Source organism: Balaenoptera physalus (genome assembly GCF_965194825.1).
Source record: "Balaenoptera physalus genome assembly, chromosome: 2".
NCBI classification, from domain to species: Eukaryota; Metazoa; Chordata; class Mammalia; order Artiodactyla; family Balaenopteridae; genus Balaenoptera; species Balaenoptera physalus.
Genome location: NC_138883.1, coordinates 153,141,931 through 153,165,874, shown reverse-complemented (window position 1 = coordinate 153,165,874; position 23,944 = coordinate 153,141,931). Strand labels below are relative to the sequence as shown.

Sequence of the window (23,944 nt, the reverse complement as noted above, 5' to 3'; positions counted from 1 at the left end):
ACAAACTATTATGTATAAAAAATAAGCTACAAGGATATAGTAGTGCACAACACAGGGAATATAGTCAATATTTGACAATAACTAGAAAAGGAGTATAATCTTTAATAATTGTGAATCACTACGTAGTACACCTGAAACTTATACAATATTATAAATCAGCTATACTTCAATAAAAAATAAAATAAAATATTACTAACGGGAAAGCAAAAGAATAATTAATCGTCCAAAAGGTAAATAAGAATATTGTAACCATGACGCCCACATACACTGCACAGAGAGCCATCATGTGCCTTCCCTTGGGCAATATATTCTTCCCTTCACCTAACTCTCCTCCATATGGTCCAGGATGCTGACCTTCCCTCGCTTAGTCACTGGATTCTTGCTTCCTTTGATCACTGCTGCCAATTACTGAGAAAACCCTGTCCCTGATATAAGCACACTCTCAAACCATATCCCAAATACAACCAGCTGCTGGTCACCAGGGGGTGGGCTCAACCTGAAGATGGTTCAAGGCAAGCCATTCCCATTCCCGGAAATTAGACTCAAGGCCCATGTCTTCCCTATGAAGGGCCAGTCACGCTCTCTGTTTCTGGGGTAAAATAAGACTGAACACAGGCTAATGATCATTTTAATCAATTCATTATGAATCATCTTCACAGCCTCTTTAATACAACAGGTACAATAAGATAATAACTTCCCCTAACTTTCGATTGACAAAGGTCTCTGCCTAGAATGTTATAGGGTCATAGTCCTGGTATACTCAAGTCTGCTAAAATCTAACATACAAAATCCTCTCAAAACTTCATTTTACATACTTCAGTTTTTAAAAACTTTATTTAAAAGGATGTTTCATTAAACTCTATTTTGAAATAAAAATGGAGGTAGTAGCTATAATTCAGTTTTCCAATTCAAATTTTAAAAGCACATTCTTTGTGGTCTTGGCATTTTGCTTGAAAATGAACGTTATGTTATATTTCAGGAGATAATTTATATGAAAAAAAACCCGCATTGAATGTCAGCTTCAACCTCATTTAAACTGTTTTCACATTCAACTAGGGGAAAGTCTAGCTGTTAATCTTCGTGAGGGTCTCTGCATCTTCTTGGAATGAAGGCTGATGTATGGTAGGTGACAAGTAAAAGGACATTTTCTAGATACCCAGTTCCCAAACTTTAGTGGCAAGAGATTAACCTGGGGAGCTTGGTCAAAACTCAATGGCTGGGACAGCCTCCACCCTCTAGCTTGATTCTGTAGGTTTGGGGTCAGACCCTGGAAACTGCATTTCTAAAATGTACGCAGCTGGTATGGATGGAGGACCCTATTGAGAATGGTTATAGGCCCCCTCTTTTTTTAAACGCCCCCTCCCAAAGCGCCCTCTTCTTTAAAAGAAAACTGTGTTCCCATAGAATCAAGAGTGCAAATAACCCCCTCAGGAGCAAGCAGATCCAACTTGGGTCTTCCAGGCCATTCTGGTCCTTTTCCTGCAGGTTAGGCAGGCATGGGGGTGGGGCGGGGCAGAGGCGTGTCCCCCAGGTGTGTGCCCTGTCCTTGTGAGGGAGGCTGAAGGAGGGACCTCAGATTCACATACAACATACCCCAGTGATTCTGGAGTACCTCCGGCCCCTCCCTGTTCCTCACCACACCCGTGGGGCTGCCCAGTCCACCACCCGTCCACCACCACTGGGTCACAGGTGCCACCTGAAGATTGAGGGGGACAGATGGGGATGGAGGGGTACAGGGGGGACAGATGGGAACGGAGCGGGTACGGAGGGAGAGCAGAGTGGGAAGGAGGGGAAACAGAGAGGGACAGAGGGTAAGCAGAAGGGGACGGAAAACGGGGAATACAGGGGGACGGAAGGGGGAACACAGAGGGATGGAGGGACGTTTGGGACCAGAGAAGGGCAGGCCGGCCCGGGGTCGGAGGTGGGGAGAGAGGACCCGGCCCGGCTCCCCTCAGCCAGGCAGCGGCACACTGAACCGCTGGGCCGGGGGGTAGGGGACTGGACCGGCGTGACCGGCCTGAGTGACAAGGACCGGGGTTTGCGGCGACCAGCCCGGGTCGTGGGGACGAGGACGGGGACCGGGACCGGGACGACAGGGGTACGGGGACCGGGAACGGGACGGGAAGGAACACCCGGCTCCCTCTGCCCGGCAGCAGCGCACTCAGGCACTCGGCCGCACACCTCCCAGCACCGACTCCTCCGGTGTGCGGCGGCCCGCGCCTTATATACCCTGCTAAAAATAGCCTGCGAAACCGGCTTCCAATCAGAGCTGGCCGAAGTTCGAATTCAGCCAATGGCGAGGGTTGTGATGGAGAGGCTCGGTCACGCCAGGCGGGGCCGCTGTAAGCCGCTGCTCGCGATTGGCCGGAGCTGACATCATCGTCGCGCAGCCCCCGGGCCGGGCGCGGCGTGATTGGGCGGTGCGCGGGGCGGGCGCGGGCGAGTCACGTGGGGAGATGGGGGGGCTGGGCGGGGAGGAGGGGAGGCTGGCAGCGGAGCTTTGAATAGGGAAGTTTTGCAGGGGTTACGTTTGCAGTCAGTCCGGTGTTTGCAAATATTGTGTGGGCTCGCGAGCGAGTCTCCGGGCTCCGGTAGGATCCGAACCCGCGGCGCCTAATTGCTGCCCACTGAGTTTGCATGAACTTCCCCGGCGCTGCAGGCACGGCTGCTGCGCTCCCGACTCCAGACCGCACACCTCCCTGTTTTTACAACAGCAGTGACTGTCTTTTCCAACCCGACATGGATGTGCTCCCAATGTGCAGCATCTTCCAGGAACTCCAGATTGTGCACGAGACTGGTTACTTCTCGGCGCTGCCCTCCCTGGAGGAATATTGGCAACAGGTAAATAGGAATTTTCATGGGCCAGGTGCCCGGGTGCGCCGAGGAGGGAGTGCATGCACTCACCGACAGGACGGTGTGTGGTTGGAGGTGCATTTCTTTTTCTTCTTTTTTTAATGGTTCGGGTAAATTTTTTAAAAAATTAAAATAATTAGTCTTAAAACGTACTTCTGCTGCCTCCGGTGTGGAAGGCACTTTAAAGGGGCCTTTTACAGCGTGGAGCGGAGTTGTCATTTGAGTGGGGCGCAGCAGTGCTTCGTCGCTTGGAGTGTTTTTGCCGTTTCTGGGGCTTATGAACTGCGTTCTCCGGAGGGCAGACCCAGCTCCGCGGCCTGATCCCGGCCCCAGCCCTTGGCAGAAGTTTGGTGCTTGTACCAGCTCCAGACTCCACAGCTGGATCTGGTCATATGAACTTGCATGGACTGCCAAGGGTGTTTTTTTTTTTAAGGGATTTTGGTTTTGTTTTGCTTTTTGGTGTTTGTACGTGGAGTTTTTTTTTTTTTTTAATTAAGGATTTCACCAGCGAAACATCCACCAGCTCCTTTTCTCTACCAGGCCATTTTCAGTTTCTTTACCTTCTTGAGAATCCTTAAGATTTGCCTCGATCTGCCTTGTTTTTCTTACCTGCTTCTTTTGTTGACCAGAAAAAAGAAAAAAAAAAAACAAAAAACCAATGTTTGCACAACCAGTGACTTATCAGTCATATGACAATGAGCCCGTCCGAATTGCTTCAAGTCAGAGTTTGGGAAGAAGAGTCTCTTTCCAGCATTTTTAGTGGAACTGGAATTTTTGGCATTGGACATTTAAGAAACAATTTTTCCCCCTTCCAATGCGTTAGGATTACCTGAAGGGAGGGATTCTGACACTTGTCCCATTATCTTAAAAGATAGAAGGAGGGTTTGGGGTTTTCTCTGCCCTGCTAGGCTGTTTGCTTTTTGTCACAAAGTGTATTAGCAGATCAAATATATATTGTGGGTTTCAAAGCCTAGAAGGCTGTTAGGGGAGATGAAATGCAAAGTGTTACAACCTTCACATGCCTGTCTAATTGTTCCCAGCCCTTTCCTGCCTCCCTCTCCCCTCCAGGCTTTTCCTCCTAAAGAAGCTGCTTCCTAGGACGTGATTGAAATTGATCTAAGTAGTTTCCTTGGGCATTTGGGATTTGGGCCACAAGCCAGGCTGAGCTCTTGGTCGCCTTCAGAGGCTTTTAAACTCTCCCTGAGAGCTTCCTTCTGGTCCCCAGTGCTCGTCAGCATAATGGAGATTTTAAATTAGCCAGATTATTAAAGTTTAACAAGATTTCAATAAACGTGCTTTCCTTTTTCTTTGGAACATCCATAGAATATCTTGCTGTCTCTCCACAGAACACTCTAGTGTGCTTTGTAACCCAGACGTCTAATTTTAGGGGTAATGAGAAAACAATGATTGTTTTTTCCCCCTCTGCTTGCTAGGTGAGGAGGGGGAGGGGGAATGGTCTATTCTGATAGCAGGCACACTGCTAAATAACCAAGCGGGAGCCCTTTGGGTGGGCTTTGCTAGTCCTGAAAATGATTTGCTAAAAAGAGCAGAGTTTGCTGTAGAAATCTAAAGCTGTGGAATTGCAGTAGTATAGACAGCCTTATATGGACATGCAGGCAGTTGATCCTAGTGAAGATAAGGGCAGACATAATTTAAACCTAAAACGTTTCCTACCGTTTTTCTTTTCCAGTGGCTAGAAAGTTTGAGATGGTGGGGAGAGGGGATGCTGGTCTCTCGGCAGTTGTAGCTTCTGGAAAGGTTGGTTGTGGGGCTGGGGGGGGCGGGCACTCTGGCCCTGACTCGCTGCATGTATATTTGAACCGGGTCCTTTTTTGGCTGCTGGTCAGAATTTCAAAAGGAAGTCTCCTTTGGCATTGTGTGAAAGAAATAGAGTGATGACTCATACAGTTGTACTCTTGGCCAGTAGATAAAGTTCTTGTCCATTGTGGGACTCCCAGCAGGGCTGCGGAGGAATTTCCCCTCCTGCATCCTTTACAATAGCAGATGGCCATTCTGGAATGATTTCTCCACTCCTGTTGTTGTTTTCCTCTGACCACTGTGGAAGTCATTTAAGTTGTGTGTGCGCATGGCCCTGTACTTGGGAATGGCATTCTTTGAAAGCCTATTAGGTCTGGGGCTCCGCAGGAAACGGGTGGTTTCTCTGCAGCTCCTTCCTGACCCTAGACCATCAGCTGACTGCGTCCGCTCACTGAGTGTGGCCTGTGCTGTCAGCGGTTCTCCAGAGGGAGACACATGCCATGTCAGAGCACACTGTGTTGAGAGCAGCAAGCCCTCTGTCTGTGCCTCTGGAAGGCGGATGCCTGGGTTTCCTTGATGCACAGGGTTCTCCACTGTCAGATAATATGGTTAAACCTGTCTGGTGGGGGCAGGTCTGAGGCTGGTGTTCTTTGTGTGGCTTACAGAAACTTATTAGAAACGTTAACACTGTAACTATAACAAAAACTGGCTCAGTGACCATCAGCCATTTGTGGCCATTGGTCCAACTTGGGGAAGCGGGGAGAGGTTTCACCTCTGGTTTTTCTTCTGAATGTGTACCCATTCCTAGAAGCAGCTTTCCTCTCACTCTGCTAAAGACATGGGTTCTTGTAGTGACAAGGCCACAGTTTATTTGCCCTTGACTCCTGCATGTTTTTGGAAATGCGCTTTCGGTTCCGTTTTTGGTAGTCGTCACAATCACGTGCCTCCTTGTGGTTCCTTTCGCACAGACCTGCCTGGAGTTGGAACGTTACCTCCAGAGCGAACCCTGCTATGTGTCAGCCTCCGAAATCAAATTTGACAGCCAGGAAGATCTGTGGACCAAAATCATCCTGGCTCGGGAGAAAAAGGAGGACTCGGACCTGAAGATGTCCTCCAGTCCCCCTGAGGATGCACTCAACAGCCCCGGCTTTGGCTACAACCTGGAGACCAACAGCCTGAACTCGGACGTGAGCAGCGAATCCTCCGACAGCTCCGAGGAGCTCTCTCCCACCACCAAGTTTACCTCTGACCCCATCGGCGAAGTTTTAGTCAATTCGGGGAACCTGAGCTCCTCCGTCACCTCCACACCCCCTTCCTCCCCAGAACTGAGCAGGGAGCCGTCCCACCTGTGGGGCTGCATGCCGGGTGAGCTGCACCCTCCCGGGAAGGCGCGCAGTGGGACTGCGGGGAAGCCCGGCGACAAGGGCAGCGGAGACACCTCCCCAGACGGCCGCAGGAGGGTGCATCGGTGCCACTTTAACGGCTGCAGAAAAGTTTACACCAAAAGCTCCCACTTGAAAGCACATCAGCGCACCCACACAGGTCAGTCCCTCCTGCGACCCGGGCGCCGCTGAATTAATTGCACCAGCCCTGGGAGGGGGCCGGGGATCCGCAGGAGGCTGTCAGAGCAGACACGTCCTCACCTCCTTCCTTCCCTCAAAAGAGTTGGGTCTCTGGGGAGGACAGAGTAGGCGCTGAAAGACTGGACATGTGTGCCCGATGAATGGTTATCGCTTTCAGATTAAACAAACAAGAGGTAAATCACATTCTCTGTCTACACCGAGTACCCCATCCACTCTAGCCACCTGGGTTATCAAGGCCCACTGTGCAGTCTGCAGTGTCCATGTACAGTGTTACTCGGAGTTGCCTCTGATTTTTGGAAATGAAGCTCGAGGGTTGGGAGAAGGTGGCCGGGCGGTGTGGCGCAGGTGGGTGCCGGACACCACGTGGGGTCTGAGCTAGACCCATCGACTCTGTACGAAGCAGTATCATCAGCAGGTACTTAGTGAGAATTTCTCTGTGTATCATGCTGCCTTTGTTTTCTGATGCCAACTTTAAAAAATAATAATAACTTCTTAATGAAATATCACAGTCTAGAGAATAGTTCCATTTATAGTTACCGTGACCGTCTAGGATAACTGGTGAAGCATCACAGAAATTTTGGAGCTGGAAGGGGTCTTAGAGATCAAGTCATGCAAACTCTCGTGTTACCAATAATGAGAGGAGATCAGGATCCTGAAACAGGAGCCAGGATCAGGACCCGGGTACCCTGGAACCAGGCTCCTGACTGTCCCAATAGCACACTCAGGACCGACTGTGGCAGTTGTTTTTTATTTTCTCAGGTAGCACTTTTAGTGAAATCATATTTGTAATCCGACCAAGGGATAAAGTCGACTGGGTCTTTCGCTTGTCATTTAGAAAGTGTTTTGAAGACCTTGGCATGGGGTTTCCCAGAAACTCATGACCTCAGTTTTGGAGAAATATAGTTTCCCGGAGGAAACTACAAAGCCTCATTCCACAGGGAAGTGAGTAAGGAACAAATTAAGTGCTTGAGAGAAACCGTTTCCATGGAGAAAGCAATAAAACCCAGCCCTGGCCAAGGCCGCGGGTCCAGTGGGCTGACACATCACCTCGGAAGTATTTCTCCAGTCTGAGTAATTGTCCTTCTTACACGTTCACTCTGATTACGGTCATGTGGGCCCTGCCAAGCCTGCGTCTCTTCCCCAGCATTGGAGGCCCAAGGCTAGGTCAAGAAAGAGCTCCTGCCTGTTACCTTGGGAGGGCCGGCTCCCAGCGCTAACTGAGGTGTATTCTGAATTCCTGAGGGCAGTGGCCTCTGGGCCTGCTCCTGAGTGGACTTTCCCGCCCCGTGTTGGGGTAGCAGGGCCCTTCCCTCACTGTTCAGTGAAATCATGGCGTGCCTGTCGTGTGCTCTCTTCCCAGGAGAAAAGCCTTACAGATGCTCATGGGAAGGTTGTGAGTGGCGTTTTGCAAGAAGCGATGAGTTAACGAGACACTTCAGAAAGCACACTGGTGCCAAGCCTTTTAAATGTTCTCACTGTGACAGGTACGTGCATAAACAGCAGGGGCGCGGCGGTGCCATCCCCGGAGCGAAGTAGGCATGCAGTCACCCTGCAGCAAGGCAGCCGTCTTCCTGGCCTGCACTGGCATCTCTCTTTTCAGCCCAGGACTTTTTAAAAAGGCTCTAATATGCCACTCGTCCAGGTTAGGAAGCACCGTGTACTGAGTGCGTGAGAATAGAATGATTTCATTCATACTTTCTGAAGATTGGCCCTTTAACAGTTTTCAAATTTGAAGGCTGGGCAGTAAAGTCAGGTGACATTCCCAAGAGCTGATTGGCAACCTCCTTGATGTATACTCCTGCCCTGAATGTGGATGGGGCTGACTCAGCATGATGACTCCCACCCCCCATGGGGAGGGCTTATTTAGCTGGGGGGAGCACGGGCAGGAGGTCTGTAACTGACGGGGCTGGAGACCTAACGTCTGGGACCCCGATTCTCTCTGCAGGTGTTTCTCCAGGTCCGACCACCTGGCCCTGCACATGAAGAGGCACCTCTGAAGGGGCAGAGCGTCGACTCCTGCGGGCTAAAAAGGCTTCCAGGCTGAGACGGCCGTGGAAGGAGGGTGCGTGTTCCAGCCAAAGCCATTTTGCACCCTACCCGGTCGCCTCCAGGACCTACTGGGAAGGTCTTTCGAGGGCGAAAAAAGTCATGTCCGAAGCGGCAGAGCACCCGGGGTGTGTGGTGTTTGGGTGGCCCTGGCCTCGCCACTGGTACCTATCCTCTGAGTGGTCCCTAAGCCTTTGCCGTGAGCATGTGCACTGAGAATGTTAGTGGTGGGTGGGCTGTATGTGGAGGGTCTCCTACGGACTGTGTGACGAGACAGAGTCCTTTCCCTTGCGAGGCTGCAAGAGACAGAAAAAAACATAGTTTGAATGTTTTGTGTGTGAGGCGTGTTCCATGAGATGAGATGGCCACCAATCATTTCCCGGGGCGGGGTGGGGGGGGGGGGTGTAGGTAGAGTCTGCGCCTTAGTGGAAAAAAAAGAAAAGAAAAGAAAAAAAGAAGGGAAATGTGGAGGGCAGGCGCGGGCGGTCAGGACCCGGGAGTGGCGAGTGGGTGTAGGGAGGGGAGCCCCTTTCCCTCTAGCGTGTGGCGAGAACTTTCGGTGTCTGGTTCAGCTGTGTGAAGTGAGTAGCTTCTGCTACTCTCTGAGACAGAGTTCATTTGTTACCCATTGTATAAGCTGTGTATCTACAAATATAATACATTGATAACTTTTCCTTCTAAGACAAAAGTAATGCATGGTCTGGGGAATTATCTGCTTTTCCATTTTTAAATCAGGACTACAGTTTTGATTCCAGTTCACTGAGCAGCTAAGATACAATTGGTTGAATTCGGTGACCCCCTAGCCATCTGGGCCTGGCAATACACAATCCTTCCCCCCTTCGATTTCATAACACTCCCCTTCCAGAGAGGCATTGTGCAGCATAGGACTATTTTGTGAATGGTTCGAATTTGAATTACCTTTTTGGAGAATCTCGTGATGCCCTTGAAAGATGTTGGACACGAGTTGGGTGTCCAGGACACTAGGGCTGGGAATTGCTGGTCTAATGTCGCATTAGACTCAGAACCTAAAGTTTTTCTCAGTTGGGTGGATAAAACCACTAAAGCTTAGAAACTGTTTTCTCATGCAGCTAAGTTTCTCTTATTTATGCCTTGAGGACTAATTTCTGGTTTTCTAGCTGTTAATGCACTGTAGATCTTAACAATGGTGCCTTACGCAAGTGGCCCCTTATGTAGGGGTCTCGTACAGGGGTATGGGTGATGCATGCTTTATTAAGGCTCTTTTTTCACCTGGCTTTGTACTGTATCAATATACAATACAGAAAAAAAATCTCTTTAAGGTCCTCCTTCACAAAGTCAAATAGATGAAAACCCCCCAAACAAGTCAGTATTTACTCAGTAGTTTAGACAACTTGACTGTCAGTGTTAAAGTGGAAAACACGTGATAATTGGAAAATCAGACCATTTCTGCCACCGTGAGACTTCCGTATAGACTTTGCACAACAGTTGTACAGATCATACACCGGCTGTGTTTAATATGTAATATTTTCACACGTATTAAAGATACAGAAGTATAAAAAACAATGTATTTGCTTAAAAGGCACAAGTTTCTCGCGTATCTATCTAGCTATCTGTTGGTAACACAGAAAGTATATTACCTTTTTTTTTAAAGTGGGCGAAATTCTTGTGTATGTATATTTGTGTGTATAGTATGTGTATGTGTGTATGTGTGTGTATATATATATATACATATATATAGATAATATATACATATTTTTTTAAGGAGAAATTAGAATGTCTAGCTAGAAAATTCCACAGCCTGTGAAGACATATTTCAAAATGGCCACAAAAGAGGTAAACATGAGAACTCTAACTTTTATAAAGGCTTTCCCTTTAATTTAACAATTTGCCACAGGCTCTTGGCATCAAATCTCTTCCAGATTGCCAACTCGCTCATCATAATCGGCAGGTCTGGGATAGGGTACCTTCGCCATTCAAAACTGGCATGAACGGAATACTAGGCCGCTCGTTGGTCTCAGACACACTGAGGTTTTGATTTTGAATGTCAGCTTTATTGAAGATCGAGCCTAAGAGTAAGCTAATCACAGGGATTCTTTTTTAGAGCACTTTTTATGCAGATGAAGCTATTTTTTTCCAGCACATAGATTCTTCCAGTTTTCCAACGAGTAATTTCCCTGAATTGGCACACCGCAGCATGGACAGCTGATCCTCCATCCAGCTGCTGGCTCATGGGTGTGGATCTTTCCTTTATATATATTTATATATATATATATACACACATATGAGTCTGGCTGGGCTGGTATTTTGTTTGGATCTTCCTAGAGATGAGCAATGGTGAAAGCTCACATAACTGGTTTTTTTTGTTTTTTGTTTTTTTTAATCTGGGCTGATGGATACACTTACCTAAAGAACTCATTTCATATTGCTGAGGGGGGAAATGCACTTTTCTTTTGGCAATTCTAAATCCAGGCACTTGATTTGCTGGATTTTGGAAAACTCCTTTTTTGGCCCTGCTGTGTGCTTAGCCATAACAATTCCATTCAGCAAGAAGGTAAACAAAAGACAAAAAAAAAACTTGCACTGGCTTGTCTCACTTATGAAACACCATGGAGTGGTTTGATTGGGTGGGGCTGGGTGCCACATATGTCAATGCCTGTAATTTTCATAATAAGCAAGTACATAAAGAATTACATTCTGTTCAGGTGATAACTGAGCCTCAATCAAGCAGAAACTTTTTGCTTGACATTAAAAAAAAAATTTCTATTAGTGAAATTTCTTTTTTTTTTTTGAAGCACCCTGTTATCTAAAAAAATCTTTGTAAGATTTTTGTAAAATTTTGTTTTACAAGATTTTATTTGAAATTGTTTTTTGCAAGATTGTTATATTTCTGTATGAATGTATTTTTTATTGGAATAACATAAAAGAATTCTTATCAGCATCTTGAGTCTGGTTGTTTTTGTGTGTGGGGGGTGGGTGGCGGAGTGTTGAAACAAATTCCTGCCAGATTACTCACCCGGCTTCTCCTTGGGAAATCTTCCTTGTGCTACCCAGCGAACCACTTGTCTCCCCCCCACTCACTGCCCTTCCTGGCAGAAAGGTGGAAATAGGAGCCTGGGGTTGCTCCCCTGATGGGCACTGAATTCTCCTCCAGAGACTGGCCACCAGGCCTTGGGGCACAGGAGGAAACACTTGCTGTGTTTTATCTTCCTGTCACTCCAGCCAGGAGAATAAATTGCAGAGGCATCCGCAGAATGTGAAACAAACACCTCCCTTTCACTTCCGCAGGCTCCTGCAGCCCTGTTCCACGGAGGCGGTCAGAGCTGGGCAGCCGCCTCTGACCTGGCCCGCACACCTGGCTGAGATGTCACCCAAGAGGGTGAAAAGGACACAGTTGGGACAGCAAGCCCTAAAGCCATCCCACTGGCCTTCAGTCCACTCTTCTTACCTACCCCCTCCCACCACCTTCTCTGGTCAGCCCAGCAAAATAGGGCAGAAGGTAAAAGATTGTTTACATGATCACCAGATTTTTTTTTTTTCTTGAGGTAAATGGGATGCATTGAAACGCAGAGTTTGTTTGAAAACAAAATAGCTTTCGGTTCTCTAGAAACATTTCCCGTGAGCAGCACTAGATCTTAGTTCTACTGAGTGGCGAGTGGCAAACAAGGTTGTGTTGAGTTCATATTAAGCTCCTCAGTAGTGATGGTTAAATCAGTGTGTGCTTTCTAGAAGGGGCTATAGGATGATGGAAATTTCTGAGACAATGAGCTTCTTAACCTTGTTCTTAGTTTAAGGAAGTTCTCTGGTTGCTGGAAGGACTCACTGCCTCTTGTTCTTAGCGGATCTTCATTTTGCTGCGTGGGCAGAGTTTACACGAGCTGCTTTTAATTTGATAATTGGGGAGGGGAAGTTGAAGTGCGTCCCCAGATTAGAAATGTTAAGTAATTTTCTCTCTAGAACTGTGGTAAAAATATCAGCCATTTCAACGGAGTTGTGATGTGGGAGGGTGCAGGAAGCAGATGCAATTTTTGCCAGGACTCATGGGTGTGTTGTGTTCAAAGCACATGTCAGGATGACTAATAGTTGGATTGCCCTGACTGTAGCACTAAATAAAGGCTTGATAATGCATTCTCGGCTACTAGTAAGACTTGACCACTTTGTCATGTGAAGACTATGCCGAACAGCTCGGTTATGTTCAAATAAGGCTGCTAGGAAAACTGCCATGCAAGGAATCAGCTGTAATTATAGAAGGACAAAAAATCTCAGTCTGCTTAACAAAATTTTTGAAACCTAGCTAAACGAAAGGATACGTTCTCAGTCAAGCTCACTGTGTGCTTTCGGACAATTTGCTGAGCTACGCTGGACCTCAGTTTTCTTATTGCTGAAATATTTTGGGTTAGGTCATGTGTATCGAGCATTTTATAGAGCACTGCAATTCTGTGGTCTGTGAGTATAGGGTGGACTTCAAATTACATGTCCACCCTCCTCGAAATGCCCAGCTCAGATCTAGAAAGCTTTCTCTTGTGCTACAGTAGACAGCATTGTTGAGAAAATTGCTCTGACTTAGAATGGAAAGAGGGACATTCTCAAATTGCCCCTTTAATTATAGTTAAGTTTTTCAAGCATTTGGTGCTTCATAGCATACCATTTTTTTAATTAAAAAAAAAAACAAAAAAAAAAACCTCTTTGAAAACTGCCATTGTAGCCATTGCAGATCCAGTCTCAAGCTCTCCCAACTCACCAATCATACTGCACACGTTCCCAGCTGACCTGTGTGCTCAGAGGGCGGTGGAGTCGATGGGAGGTTGTTTACTTTTATATTTTAATTGCTCCGAAGATAGAACATATCTTTCATATGTAACTCCCTTCTTAGTTTTCAACCTTACGCCACCATGAGCTATATTTTTATTTTTTTATTTTTTTTTATTTTTTTATATTTATTTTTGGCTGTGTTGGGTCTTCGTTTCTGTGCGAGGGCTTTCTCTAGTTGTGGCAAGCGGGGCCCACTCTTCATCGTGGTGCGCGGGCCTCTCACTATCGCGGCCTCTCTTGTTGCGGAGCACAGGCTCCAGACGTGCAGGCTCAGTAGTTGTGGCTCACCGGCCCAGTTGCTCCGCGGCATGTGGGATCTTCCCAGACCAGGGCTCGAACCCGTGTCCCTTGCATTAGCAGGCAGATTCTCAACCACTGCGCCACCAGGGAAGCCCCAATGAGCTATATTTTTAACAACCCTCCTTCTCAACCTGAATTATTCCCCTGCCCAAACTGGGCAATAATGAAAATGATGATATCTACTTCTTGTGCCTTGACTACAAATCGGGGAGGCAGTATGTTATATATCTGTGTCTGTGTGTGTGTTTATGTATATTTCCCAGTGTACTCCACACGGCGGGCGTTATCCCCATTTCACAGGTGAGGAATACTGAGCAGCTTTCTCTAGATGGCTCAGCAGGAAGCATCAGGCTAAATATTTGAGGCCACGTCTCTCAAATGCCAAAGGCCAAGGCTTTACTCACCAGCCAGCACTGCTTTCTGTCTCACGCAAGTTCTCACGAGAGCCTTCTGCCCTTTCTGTTGGATTCACCTTGAAATGAAGTTACATTTATGAAATGGAGACAGAACCTTCTTATAATTCAGAAGCACTAAAGCTATAAACTGTGCTGTAAGCCTAAGCAAACAAAAGTAACCATTTTGAATTGCTTTCAAGATATGAGACAGGTGGCATGTATTTATTTCTAATGTTTAAGAAGCTCGAGAAAGCAACTGGGGATGTGACATCCTGCATTAATTGGCAAGCATCACCTAATGTACGTAGTTAAGACACAGAGAGAGGAAAATTAGGTCCATGCATCACACAAATGAGGCAATACAACAAAGTGTGTTTAACTAGATTTAGTTTATAACACAGTCTCTCTGTTTCACCCTAAGTAATTTTAATGAGAATTCTCTAAACGTCTGTGAATGGAAAGAGACAAAGACAAGAAGGAATCTGGGTACCACATGTCCTGATAGGAGTCATGCTGGGCCGAGCAGTCACCGCAGAATTTTCAGTACAAGACAGATTTAACTAGAATGCCCCTTGTCACTGTGAGTCTCTTCAAACTCGTGTTGCTAAGCCTTGCACTGACTTCCCTTTACATAATCGTGCTAAAAGAGAAAAAAAAAAAGGTATCATATGATCTAGAACTGTTCCTTAAATTCAGAGCCCCCAATCCAAAGCTGCCACGAACAAATAATTATTAACTTTTTAAAAGGCTTAGCTACTTAGATAGTGGAAAATGTTCGCCAGGCCAGAGAAATTAGCATTTTCCAAAGCTGTGTACTTGCTTGATTCCCAAGCACATGTACCGGTGACTTGCATGTATTGACTAATCAGAGTTCTGTTCCCCTCGATTTCTTAAGTTTCACATTACTACATTTCACTGTGGTTGTGCAAGACTTCCTTCCAGATGTGCAAGATAGGTGATGACAAGCACGGGCTTTATCAATTAACTCACTGTAAAAGCAGGCGGCATTGCTTGGGTGTCATTTTTCCGTTTGCGTGGCTGAGGAGATGGGAGAGTGGTGGCACCGTGGGGTAGGTAAAAGGGCAGTAAATGGCACGTGCCCTGTCTTCCCTTTCAACAGGAATTCGAAAACATCTTCGCTGTCACCCCCATGTTCACTCACACAATTTACCATCTTCCCTAAAATAGGTCATTTACTCGCAAGCTCAAAAGCTGTGCTGACTCACCAAGAGACATATGTCTCTGTGTGTGTGTGTGTGTGTGTGTGTGTGTGTGTGTGTGTGTGTTTGTGTTTGAACTGTAAAAATTTAACTCTTCATGGTAAAATTGCCTTTGGGCAACATTGCCTTTGGACATATAAATCATTTAGTTAAAGTAAGTTAAAGAGAACATCAATGTTCGCTACAGACTGAAAATTTTGAACCATAACGATGCGATTTTGAATATCTATCTGTCGTCAAGCCCCACCAGAAGATGGGGAGGAGACGGCAGGAGCTGAGACCACCAAGAGTCCAGCACTGGTGAGGTTGCCCCCAGCAGTAGCCCTGCAACCTGAATGAGGCCCAGTAAGACCAAGAACGGGAGCCTTTGCTGAGTGAACAGCAGCACGTGAGGATGCCCCAGGGGACACGCCACCTACCTCCTGGGTTTCTCCAGTCAGTGATGCAGCATTCACACTTCTCATGTATCAGGAGGAGGGAACCAGGAGAACAGGTTCAGTCCCATTTTGGCCAGAAATGTCTATGGGGTTTGAGAGAGGAAGACTCACCAGCAGCTTCTTGTTCATCCTTAATCAATCGTGACCCACCCACTGTGCTTCCTGCACTTAGGTAACAAGGAACGTTGCCTTTTAAGGATGCTTGTATTCGAGTGACCAGCCAGAGTGGCACCTGGAAATCAGGAAACTGGACAAGAACATGGGAAAGTCATCCAAGGGCTGGAGCCCTTTCTTTACATTGTGACTTTCCTTGGAAATTTTTAACAGTAGCCTAAACTAAGAGTTTCGTTTTGTTTTTGTTTTTTAATTTAATTGTTTTTATAGTTGCTTTACAATGTTGTGTTAGTTTCTGCTGTACAGCAAAGTGAATCAGTTATATGTATACATATATCCACTCTTTTTTAGATTTCCTTCCCATTTAGGACACCACAGATCCCTGAGTAGACTTCTCTGTGCTATACAGTAGGTTCTCATCTATTTTATATAGATACATAGTAACATATATATATTTTTAAGAGAATTCTACAAATTATATTTGCAAAGACTGGGCATTTACCCTATCATGTTCTGGGAAGAATGAACCTTCTCACATGTAACTCACAAGTAGAAGAATAGCTAACTCCTGGCTTTGAGATGGTTACTTAAAACCCTTTCAGCTTTGTTTTTCTCATCTCCAAAATGTGAATAATGAGAATCTTTTTTTTTTTTTAATCATTCACTTTATTTATGTATTTATTTTTAATTTATGGCTGTATTGGGTCTTCGTTTCTGTGCGAGGGCTTTCTCTAGTTGCGGCAAGCGGGGGCCACTCTTCATCGCGGTGCGCGGGCCTCTCACTGTTGCGGCCTCTCTTGTTGCGGAGCACAGGCTCCAGACGGGCTCAGTAGTTGTGGCTCACAGGCCTAGTCGCTCCGCGGCATGTGGGATCCTCCCAGGCCAGGGCTCGAACCCGTGTCCCCTGCATTGGCAGGCGGATTCTCAACCACTGCGCCACCAGGGAAGCCCGAGAATCTTTTAAGACTGTTGAAAGATTAGAGATAAGGTATATAGGGATCAATAGTAGATCGTTATCATCGTCCTGTGGTGGATATTTATTTCTCAATCAGAAAAATAATTTTTGTCTTCCCATTGAATTTGTTTAAAAATAGAATTTAAAACATAGCATTAGGAAAAGTCAGTCATGTTTAGTTTCCGCAACATAATTTTCCAGTAAATTCAGTGAAGGACAAGCTTAGGCTTTATGCTGCGTTTTTATGATCAAGAAAGCAGTTTCCTCTCGAAATTCTTGCTGTTCTGCTGCAATCTTACAGGAAGGAAGTTCTGCAAATCTTTTAGGGAAACACTTTCCTGTCGAAAGCTGTGAACGCTCTGACCAGTGGCAGAATTGAATTGACCAACAGGTTCAATGAGTTGAATTCACAGTGTTTTTGACAAATGACAAAGAACCCAGAGGTCCCAATTGTTACTGCCATTTTCAGGAATGGCTGTAAATCCTGAGATGGGTCCAGTTCTTCTGAATCAGGAAGATTGTGTCCAGCTGGCCATTGAACCACTGTCTCCTCATGGCCCTCTGGAATGAGTGCATTATTTAACTTGTTACGTTCTTTCTGATTAAATGGATTCTGTGCCTAGAATACCTCATCCATGAGCAAGCATCAGCCTAGATGCTGGATGCCACTTGAATTTGGCATATGTTCTATCCAGTTAAAATTCCTATGCTTACCTTCAGATATACTTGTTGGTTTATATTCTTTATTTTGTCTTGTTTTTAGTTAACTGGTGTTTGTTTGCTTGATTTTTTTATTTTCACCACCCATTTTCTTTCTTACGTGCATAATTCCCATCGACATGCACTCCAAGCGTCCACTGTCCTTAGTGGAAATAAAATACCATATATTTGCAGAGGTTTTGTGTTGTTTTGGTGTCACTGTTGTTATCTGTATGTAAATAGTCTCAATGGACATTTTTGACAAATAAGCACTGAGTCGATCAGATGCAAGCCGCCACTCTAGGTGACAAAGCCGACTGCCAGCACGTGGGGACAACCCTTATTTGCTCCTCAGACGCCCTGTGGTGAGCAGGGCATTAGCATTTCATTTTGCAGGGAGTTGGCAGAGCCAGAAATAAAGCCAACCCATCTCTTTCCACTCTCATAATAGGTTTTGTTTAGTTACCTGTTAACGTCTCCAGTTAGATGCTACGGAGGTCACAGGTGCTCCTGTGTAAAGTGTGGGGCGAACCACGTCTGCATCCATCACGTGGTCAGGCCATCACCTTCTCAGCCCACCCATGGCTCAGCTCCACGGGAGCCAGTGATGGAGCATCGGAGGCAAAGCCCATACTTCATTCATTCATTCATTCATTCACTGACTCACTCAACAGCTGGGAAGTGTCAACGAGGTGCCGGGCACCCTGCTATGAGCTCCACCTTCCAGAGCAGAAGACCAAGTCCTGACCCTTCACTTCAAACTGTAGCTCATATACTGACCCCGCCACCAACTTCCCAGGCCACACCAGCCGCAGAGGGTCCCCTTCCCTTAGCTCCTGTCCTTTGCTTCCTGTTTGCCTCCTTTGATACTCAGTGGGAGGTGCCTTTGTGTCTCTCATTTGTGATGCTCAGCTAGAGAGCTGTGCCTTTCAAAGCAAAGCTGGCTGTGTGTGTATCAAGCACTTGCTAGTTTTGACGATGACAATGAACTGTGTATATGTTCTGTGTACCCACGGCCCTTCGCCATCACCCTCACAACCCCCGGACTTAGGATCCATTGGATCCACTAACAAGTCCCCAGGGCCCCCATCTGGCCGCACAGCCGAGCCTCGCTGTCTGGAATCACGCCTCACGCCGCCCTGACCTCTGCACCAGCGCTGGAGCCACCACCAAACAGCCAGGGTGCACCTGAACAGGACACAGACGCCTTTGTTTCCATTTCTTCTTTGGCTGAACCGTAGAGAAAGAATGTCTGGCACATCCTTCCCAAGGTGTAAAGCGTTTCAGAAATGGACGAAAGTGCCCTCCACCCCACGGTCTTCTCTGCTCTCTGGATCCGTCACCTGCCACTGCTCTGGGCTTCCTTATACCTCTCTCTCTCTCCCTCTCTCTTCCCCTCTCTCTTCCCCTGAGTAGGAGTCCCTTTGGGCCAAGACTGTGTGTCCACAATTTTACACGTCTGAGTGCCCAGCCCCTTGTGCAGGTGTTCTAGAAGTGCTTCTTCAATGAATGAATGAAAGGATGACCGTGCCACTAATTCCTCCTGTTGCCAACAGCACAGAGACCTTAATTCTGAGGATAATCTCTGAATAAAATCCAACCACCCACTTGATCCACAGTATTAGACTAATAAATCTATCCCTTGGTGGCAAGAAAGGCTGAGCATCCATTGTGTTCCGTCCATCTCTTCTCCCCCTTTCACCTTGGTTGGAAAAGTTATTGAAGAAGAGGAAGTGGTCGAAGATCAGAGGAAAACAATTGGGGAAATCCGTACACCTGTCAGCTCAGCTCTGTATAACACAACACCAGCAAGCTCTGTCTCCTTTGGGGCAGCACCTACACAAGTGCTCGTTCTTTCAACCTTTTTTCTTTAATTTAATATAAACGCATTGAATGCTCCAGAAAGAGCGGCGTGCCTCTGAATGGAGCTACTCAGTGAAATGAAAGCAAAATTGTATTAAAGCCGGTTTCTGGACTTGTCAATACAATTTAAATAATCAAGTGTTATTACTTCTAAACTAAATACAAAGCCTTTTAATTGTGGATATGAGTCTTTGGCACAGGAGGAATGAATGGGTATTCCCAGGTGACTAGTTTAAATGTCTGCAAACCTGAAACCTCCTTTCTCACAACCTGTTTCCACATCCTGACACTGGAGGTCGGTTTTGCTGTTTTCAGTCGGAGTGGCCGTCTTTTCCTTCAAGGTCAAATGGGTGATTAAGCTGTCACTGCTCATCATGTGTTCGTTGTAATCAGGCATTACAAGTGCACGTGGTCTTTTTCCAGTTAAAAGTACATGATTCAGTGAGCATTTGAGATGAAAAAATTTAGTTTGAATCCCTCCCGCATGCATCTGTGTAACCAGGGCAGGTTTCAGAAGCTCTGAGTCTGCTCTTACTTAAGCAAGGGGATCCCCTCACAGGGCGGCTGAAAGTATTGAATAGAAGACCCATGCAACATTCCTGATACAGTTCCTGGTGCCAGGAGACCCGTAGGAAATGAGATCTCATCCACTTTTCTCTTAGAGGCAGGTTGTTTTTGTCTCAAATCCCTTGGATAGAAACTTTTCTCGCATGACATCATTCCTTTTAGCAACTTTTTTCCATTCAATTGATTTTTGTAACGTGTCCCAGGGAAATATCCTTTCAGGACATCTCAGCAACAAATAATGCTCCAGAGCCTGAAGGCTGGTCCCCTCCTGGGGTCCTCCTCTGGCTCTGTCGTTTTGACCAAGATGCTCCACTTCTCTGAGACAGAGCTGCCTGTCTCCCCACATCCCTGAGGCTGATGTGCAAACATCAGGAGTGAACGCACAGGAAAACACCCCAACTGGAGGGCTGGGCTCAAATACGACGATGCTGCTGTTTTTTTTACCTCCTTCTGCTTTGGTTTTCTCATCTGTAACATTGGGGATGATAATAAATGGCCAACGTGCTGAGGTGTCGTTATGATTAGAAATAACACACGGAAGGAGCTTAGCCTGGGGCCTGGTGCCAAGGTGTGTGATGCACATCGTAGTTCACTCAGATTCGGATGATTGCTGTAATTTCTTCTTCGTAACACAGGGAAAAATAACTGTAAAATACTCTCCTGAAATTCACAGATATAGAAACACATTGAGTCCAAAACAGCACATACAGATACCGCTATTTTTCTCAGTATGACACAAGCAGTTAGGACTGTTTGTCGAATATGCCTGCACTTTGCCAACCCTGCTCCAGCAAGTGACCCTAAAAAAATGACAGACAGAAATTAGGATTGCAGCCATCTGCTTCCTGCCACACAAGGAGAAGCTGCCGTAGTTTCCTCTCCTGGATATGCATGTCATGAAGATAATATTCCTCTTTGCTTAATGATCAGTCACAGTTTTTATTATGGGCCCACTCCTGAGAGTTCTTTTTTATAAAGAGGACAGGCATTGCTGGCAGAGGGAAGCTTACCTGAGACAGTGGTGTTGCTAAGCATCGGTTGAACTGACCGGTGGCCGCCTTGTTATGAAATGGTTAGATCGCCCTCATTTACATAACCCCGGGAGTATAGCATGCACTGTCTACACTTGATATTGTCATCCTGAAGGCTCGTGTTTGCTGTGGTTCAAGGTTAGAGAAAATGTTGGGTGCAAAAGGACCTCAGGACTGGAGGGCAACAGAGCAGCAGCCAGACTCTTGTACTCACTACCCACAGCAAGTAACAACAGCAAGAGCCACAAAACAAACAGTAATAATTTCCATGGGCACAGAGCCACAGACAAGGCTTGCACCTACAAAATGAACAGGCGGGTCACTACCTTGGCGAAATTTCCCTTTTGAGTTCTCAACATCCTTTCTGAGTCCCCACCCATTGCAGTTGTCCACGGCCGAAGCCCATCTCTCCGTCCTGTTTCTACAACCGCAGTAAAGTGAGTGAGAGACCAAGTCCAACACCCTTGGGGACAAGTCTCTGTACAGACCTTAGATTAGAAGATGGACATGCTTTAGAATCCAGCAGACCTGGAGTCAAAGGCCAGCTCTGGAAGTTTCTAACCATGAGACCTTAAACTCCAGGGTATCCGCCTTCTGAAATGGGGGACGTTTCCCTCTTGGGTCCCCGGAGCACACGATGCAGAGCCTGGAGGGGAGGAGTTTACTGTTGGAAAGTGCTCAACATGCAGCAGACCTGCCTCAGGTTCCAGTTCAATCCTATAATATCTTATAGATACAGAACTGAGGCTCTTCACATGTCGTATCTAACTCCCACAGGACATAGCCTCGGCCTGGACCAATTTCAGTGCTGCAGCTTTCTTTTCTCTGCCTGTTATTCCCCATGGGTTGAGCCCTGAGTCCAAATTACACATGCTGTTAAATCTCAGGTAGTAAGACCATAATGTCAAGGCTGTTAGAACCCAGGCCTTCTGGCTCCCCATTCTGTTTGCTTCCTGCTGAATCACGGTCATGACAGCTTCCGTGACCTTGGAAACCATGGGCAGGCTGTGTACGGGGGTTGGAGAATAGGTCGCAACAGAACCAACCCTCACCCTGTGCAGTCTGGGCTTGCTTGAACCCTATCCTTGCTCTTTAGATGGTACTTCTCTTATGGACCGACTGTTGTGTCCCCCCCAAATCCATATGCATATTGAACATTGTCTCATTTTATTCTCCCCCAAACCTGTAAGAGCAGGAATTACTGTCCCTGTTTTAGAATGGCGGTCCCTAAGGCTGCAGCACGCCAGTGTCCCTGACCACAGACCATCATCCAGATCTTTATTTGGCTAAACAGCTCATGACACCTTGGCACTGCAGAATATTTGGGGTGTTAGTCAGGCTCATGGGGAGCGGTTCTCTGGGAAGGATCATGGAGGAAGGCTGCAGTGACTCAGGTCTCCTGGGCTGGCACCCCCAGATGGCCCGTGAGTCAGGAGAGGAGCACCTGGGGTGGGGCAGTCGAGCAAGACTCTGCACTTTCCTTGCCCATTCATACCTGTTCTGGGAAAATGTGACAGGTCCTGGGAAGGTAGACTGATGACACATTTCACCAGCACTTAATCTCCTGGGCCTGTGTCCAAAAGGCACCGCGCCCTTAACCTTTTAGCAAAAGGAAGGACCTAGGTGAGACTCCCTGAAGAAATGCAAGGTGTGTTCTCATAGAACTGGTTTGTTGGGAGGTGACTTATGCCCTGGGAGGTGGCGTGGGGCAGTAGAATGAGGGGGGTTGAGAGCTGAGTTCAAGTCCATCCACGTCTGAGCTGTGCGGCCGTGCATGAGTCACTCAACTTCTCTGAGCCTACGGTGCAAAATCTGTGAAAAAAGGACAATGGCTTTCTCGCAAAACTCTGTGGGAATCATATGAAATAGGCATTTGGCAAATATTAATTCCTTTTCCTTTCAAATGTAGGGAATTTAACTCTTCTAGGGGCAAAGAAAGGAATGGTCCAGGAAAAGACTGTTTAGGAGGCTGGGGAGTAGACGGGGTAAGCTTGCTGGAAATAACTAAGCAGAACCCCAGTGATGGTCACGGGCCGAGAGGTCCTGGGTTCAACTCAATGCTTTCGAATCGGGCGGGGCAGTGCACTGTAGACTCAGAAGAGCCAGAGGGACGTACTAACCTTACTGATGATTATTGCCAGGAATAATTTATTTCCAGGATAATTTGGTTTTTTGGGTAATTTTATATTAGTTTACATAGTATTTACAAATGTTATTTTATCCCCATATTTAATCCAAGGAAGAAACTATTTTATCATTATTTTCTAAATAGTTTGTGTCCTGCCTAAGAATTCTCAGGCTTACATCCATCTGACCACCACATGTGCTTCTGCTACGGCGAGAATGACACTTAGGACATGCTTGAAGGGATGCACTTGCCCTCAGGTACCTCCCATTAAAACAATAAAATCTACAGACTGAAAAAAAATAAAATCTTAGATGTTGCCTAAGGGCTCTCAGGTCCAATAAGTAATGAATGCTTATTAAAATATATTGATGTGGTGTGTTCATAACATAAGAGCCTGGGTTTGCAAGTTGCTTCTCATTTGAAGTCTATTTGCGGTGTTCTTATGCAGAGAAAACAAATAAACAAATTTTAACTCAACTGTGGCTTCCAATGAACAGATGGGCAGGAAGGGGTCCTGCGTGAGTTGTAGGTATAAACTCTCCAAAGATTTCCCAAGAACTATGCTGGAGGACAGTGTCGTCAGGAATCCAAGCTTCATTATTTGCACTCAAGAGAATTCTGAAGGCTGCTAACAGTCAGTTTCCCTTTTTCCGAAGCGCAGAAAAACATACACATTTGGTCTTCTAATGCTTTGCAGATGGGTATGGATCAAAAGGTAGATGCTCAAAGAACTGCAAAAGGTTGTTTGCATGTATGTCCAGTTTGCTAACTCTGCAGATTCAGCAAGTCAAAAGCAAGAACCCAAAGGATGAAAGGCTTGCACTGCTGGGGCTGGGATCTCGCACAGATTACCTTGGCTTACAGTCTTTTTTGCAGCTCATTTATTCTTCAATTTTTAATAAATTTGTCCAACTTATTTTTTGCCTAACACTCCTTTCCACAGAGTCAGTGATGGCTTTATCTCCATACGCTTTTTTTTTAAAGCCTCAAATGTTTGGCTGAGAAATGAAACAAAAAGTTAGGGTTCGAGATGCTTCTCTGCTTTCTCAAGGAAGCCAGGAAAGCAGATCCAGCCGAGCATAGTTAGGCCAGGTAGGAGGGAGAGTCCTCAGAGGGGGATCTCTGGTGGAGAAATACCTCCCTAGTGCATGCCGTATGTGCAGATCAGGGAAATCAGGTGCTTTTACTATTTTACTACTTTCGGAGC

The 23,944-nt window shown here is 46.4% G+C and overlaps 1 protein-coding gene across 2 annotated transcripts; it reads left to right on the top strand.

The window, feature by feature from the left end:
• The first annotated feature begins 2,493 nt into the window (after positions 1-2,493).
• KLF6 (KLF transcription factor 6) lies at positions 2,494-11,157 on the top strand. Of its 2 annotated transcripts, XM_082448358.1 has the most exons (4): positions 2,496-2,841; positions 5,580-6,153; positions 7,555-7,678; positions 8,140-11,157. In XM_082448358.1, exons 1-4 carry the CDS (start codon positions 2,638-2,640, stop codon positions 8,189-8,191), a joined length of 954 nt encoding a protein of 317 aa, XP_082304484.1. In that variant the 5' UTR covers positions 2,496-2,637; the 3' UTR covers positions 8,192-11,157. The 2 variants fall into 2 exon arrangements, with proteins under 2 accessions (XP_082304485.1, XP_082304484.1); XM_082448359.1 differs by lacking the exon at positions 7,555-7,678 and having other exon boundaries at positions 2,494-2,841.
• The last annotated feature ends 12,787 nt before the right edge of the window (positions 11,158-23,944 follow it).

Bases quoted from the DNA above. Each gene is read 5' to 3' on its own strand.
- KLF6 (XM_082448358.1), top strand. From the start codon at position 2,638: ATGAACTTCCCCGGCGCTGCAGGCACGGCTGCTGCGCTCCCGACTCCA. The intron at 2,842-5,579 runs GTAAATAGGAAT...CCTTTCGCACAG, and splicing joins TGGAGGAATATTGGCAACAG to ACCTGCCTGGAGTTGGAACG. The intron at 6,154-7,554 runs GTCAGTCCCTCC...CTCTCTTCCCAG, and splicing joins ACATCAGCGCACCCACACAG to GAGAAAAGCCTTACAGATGC.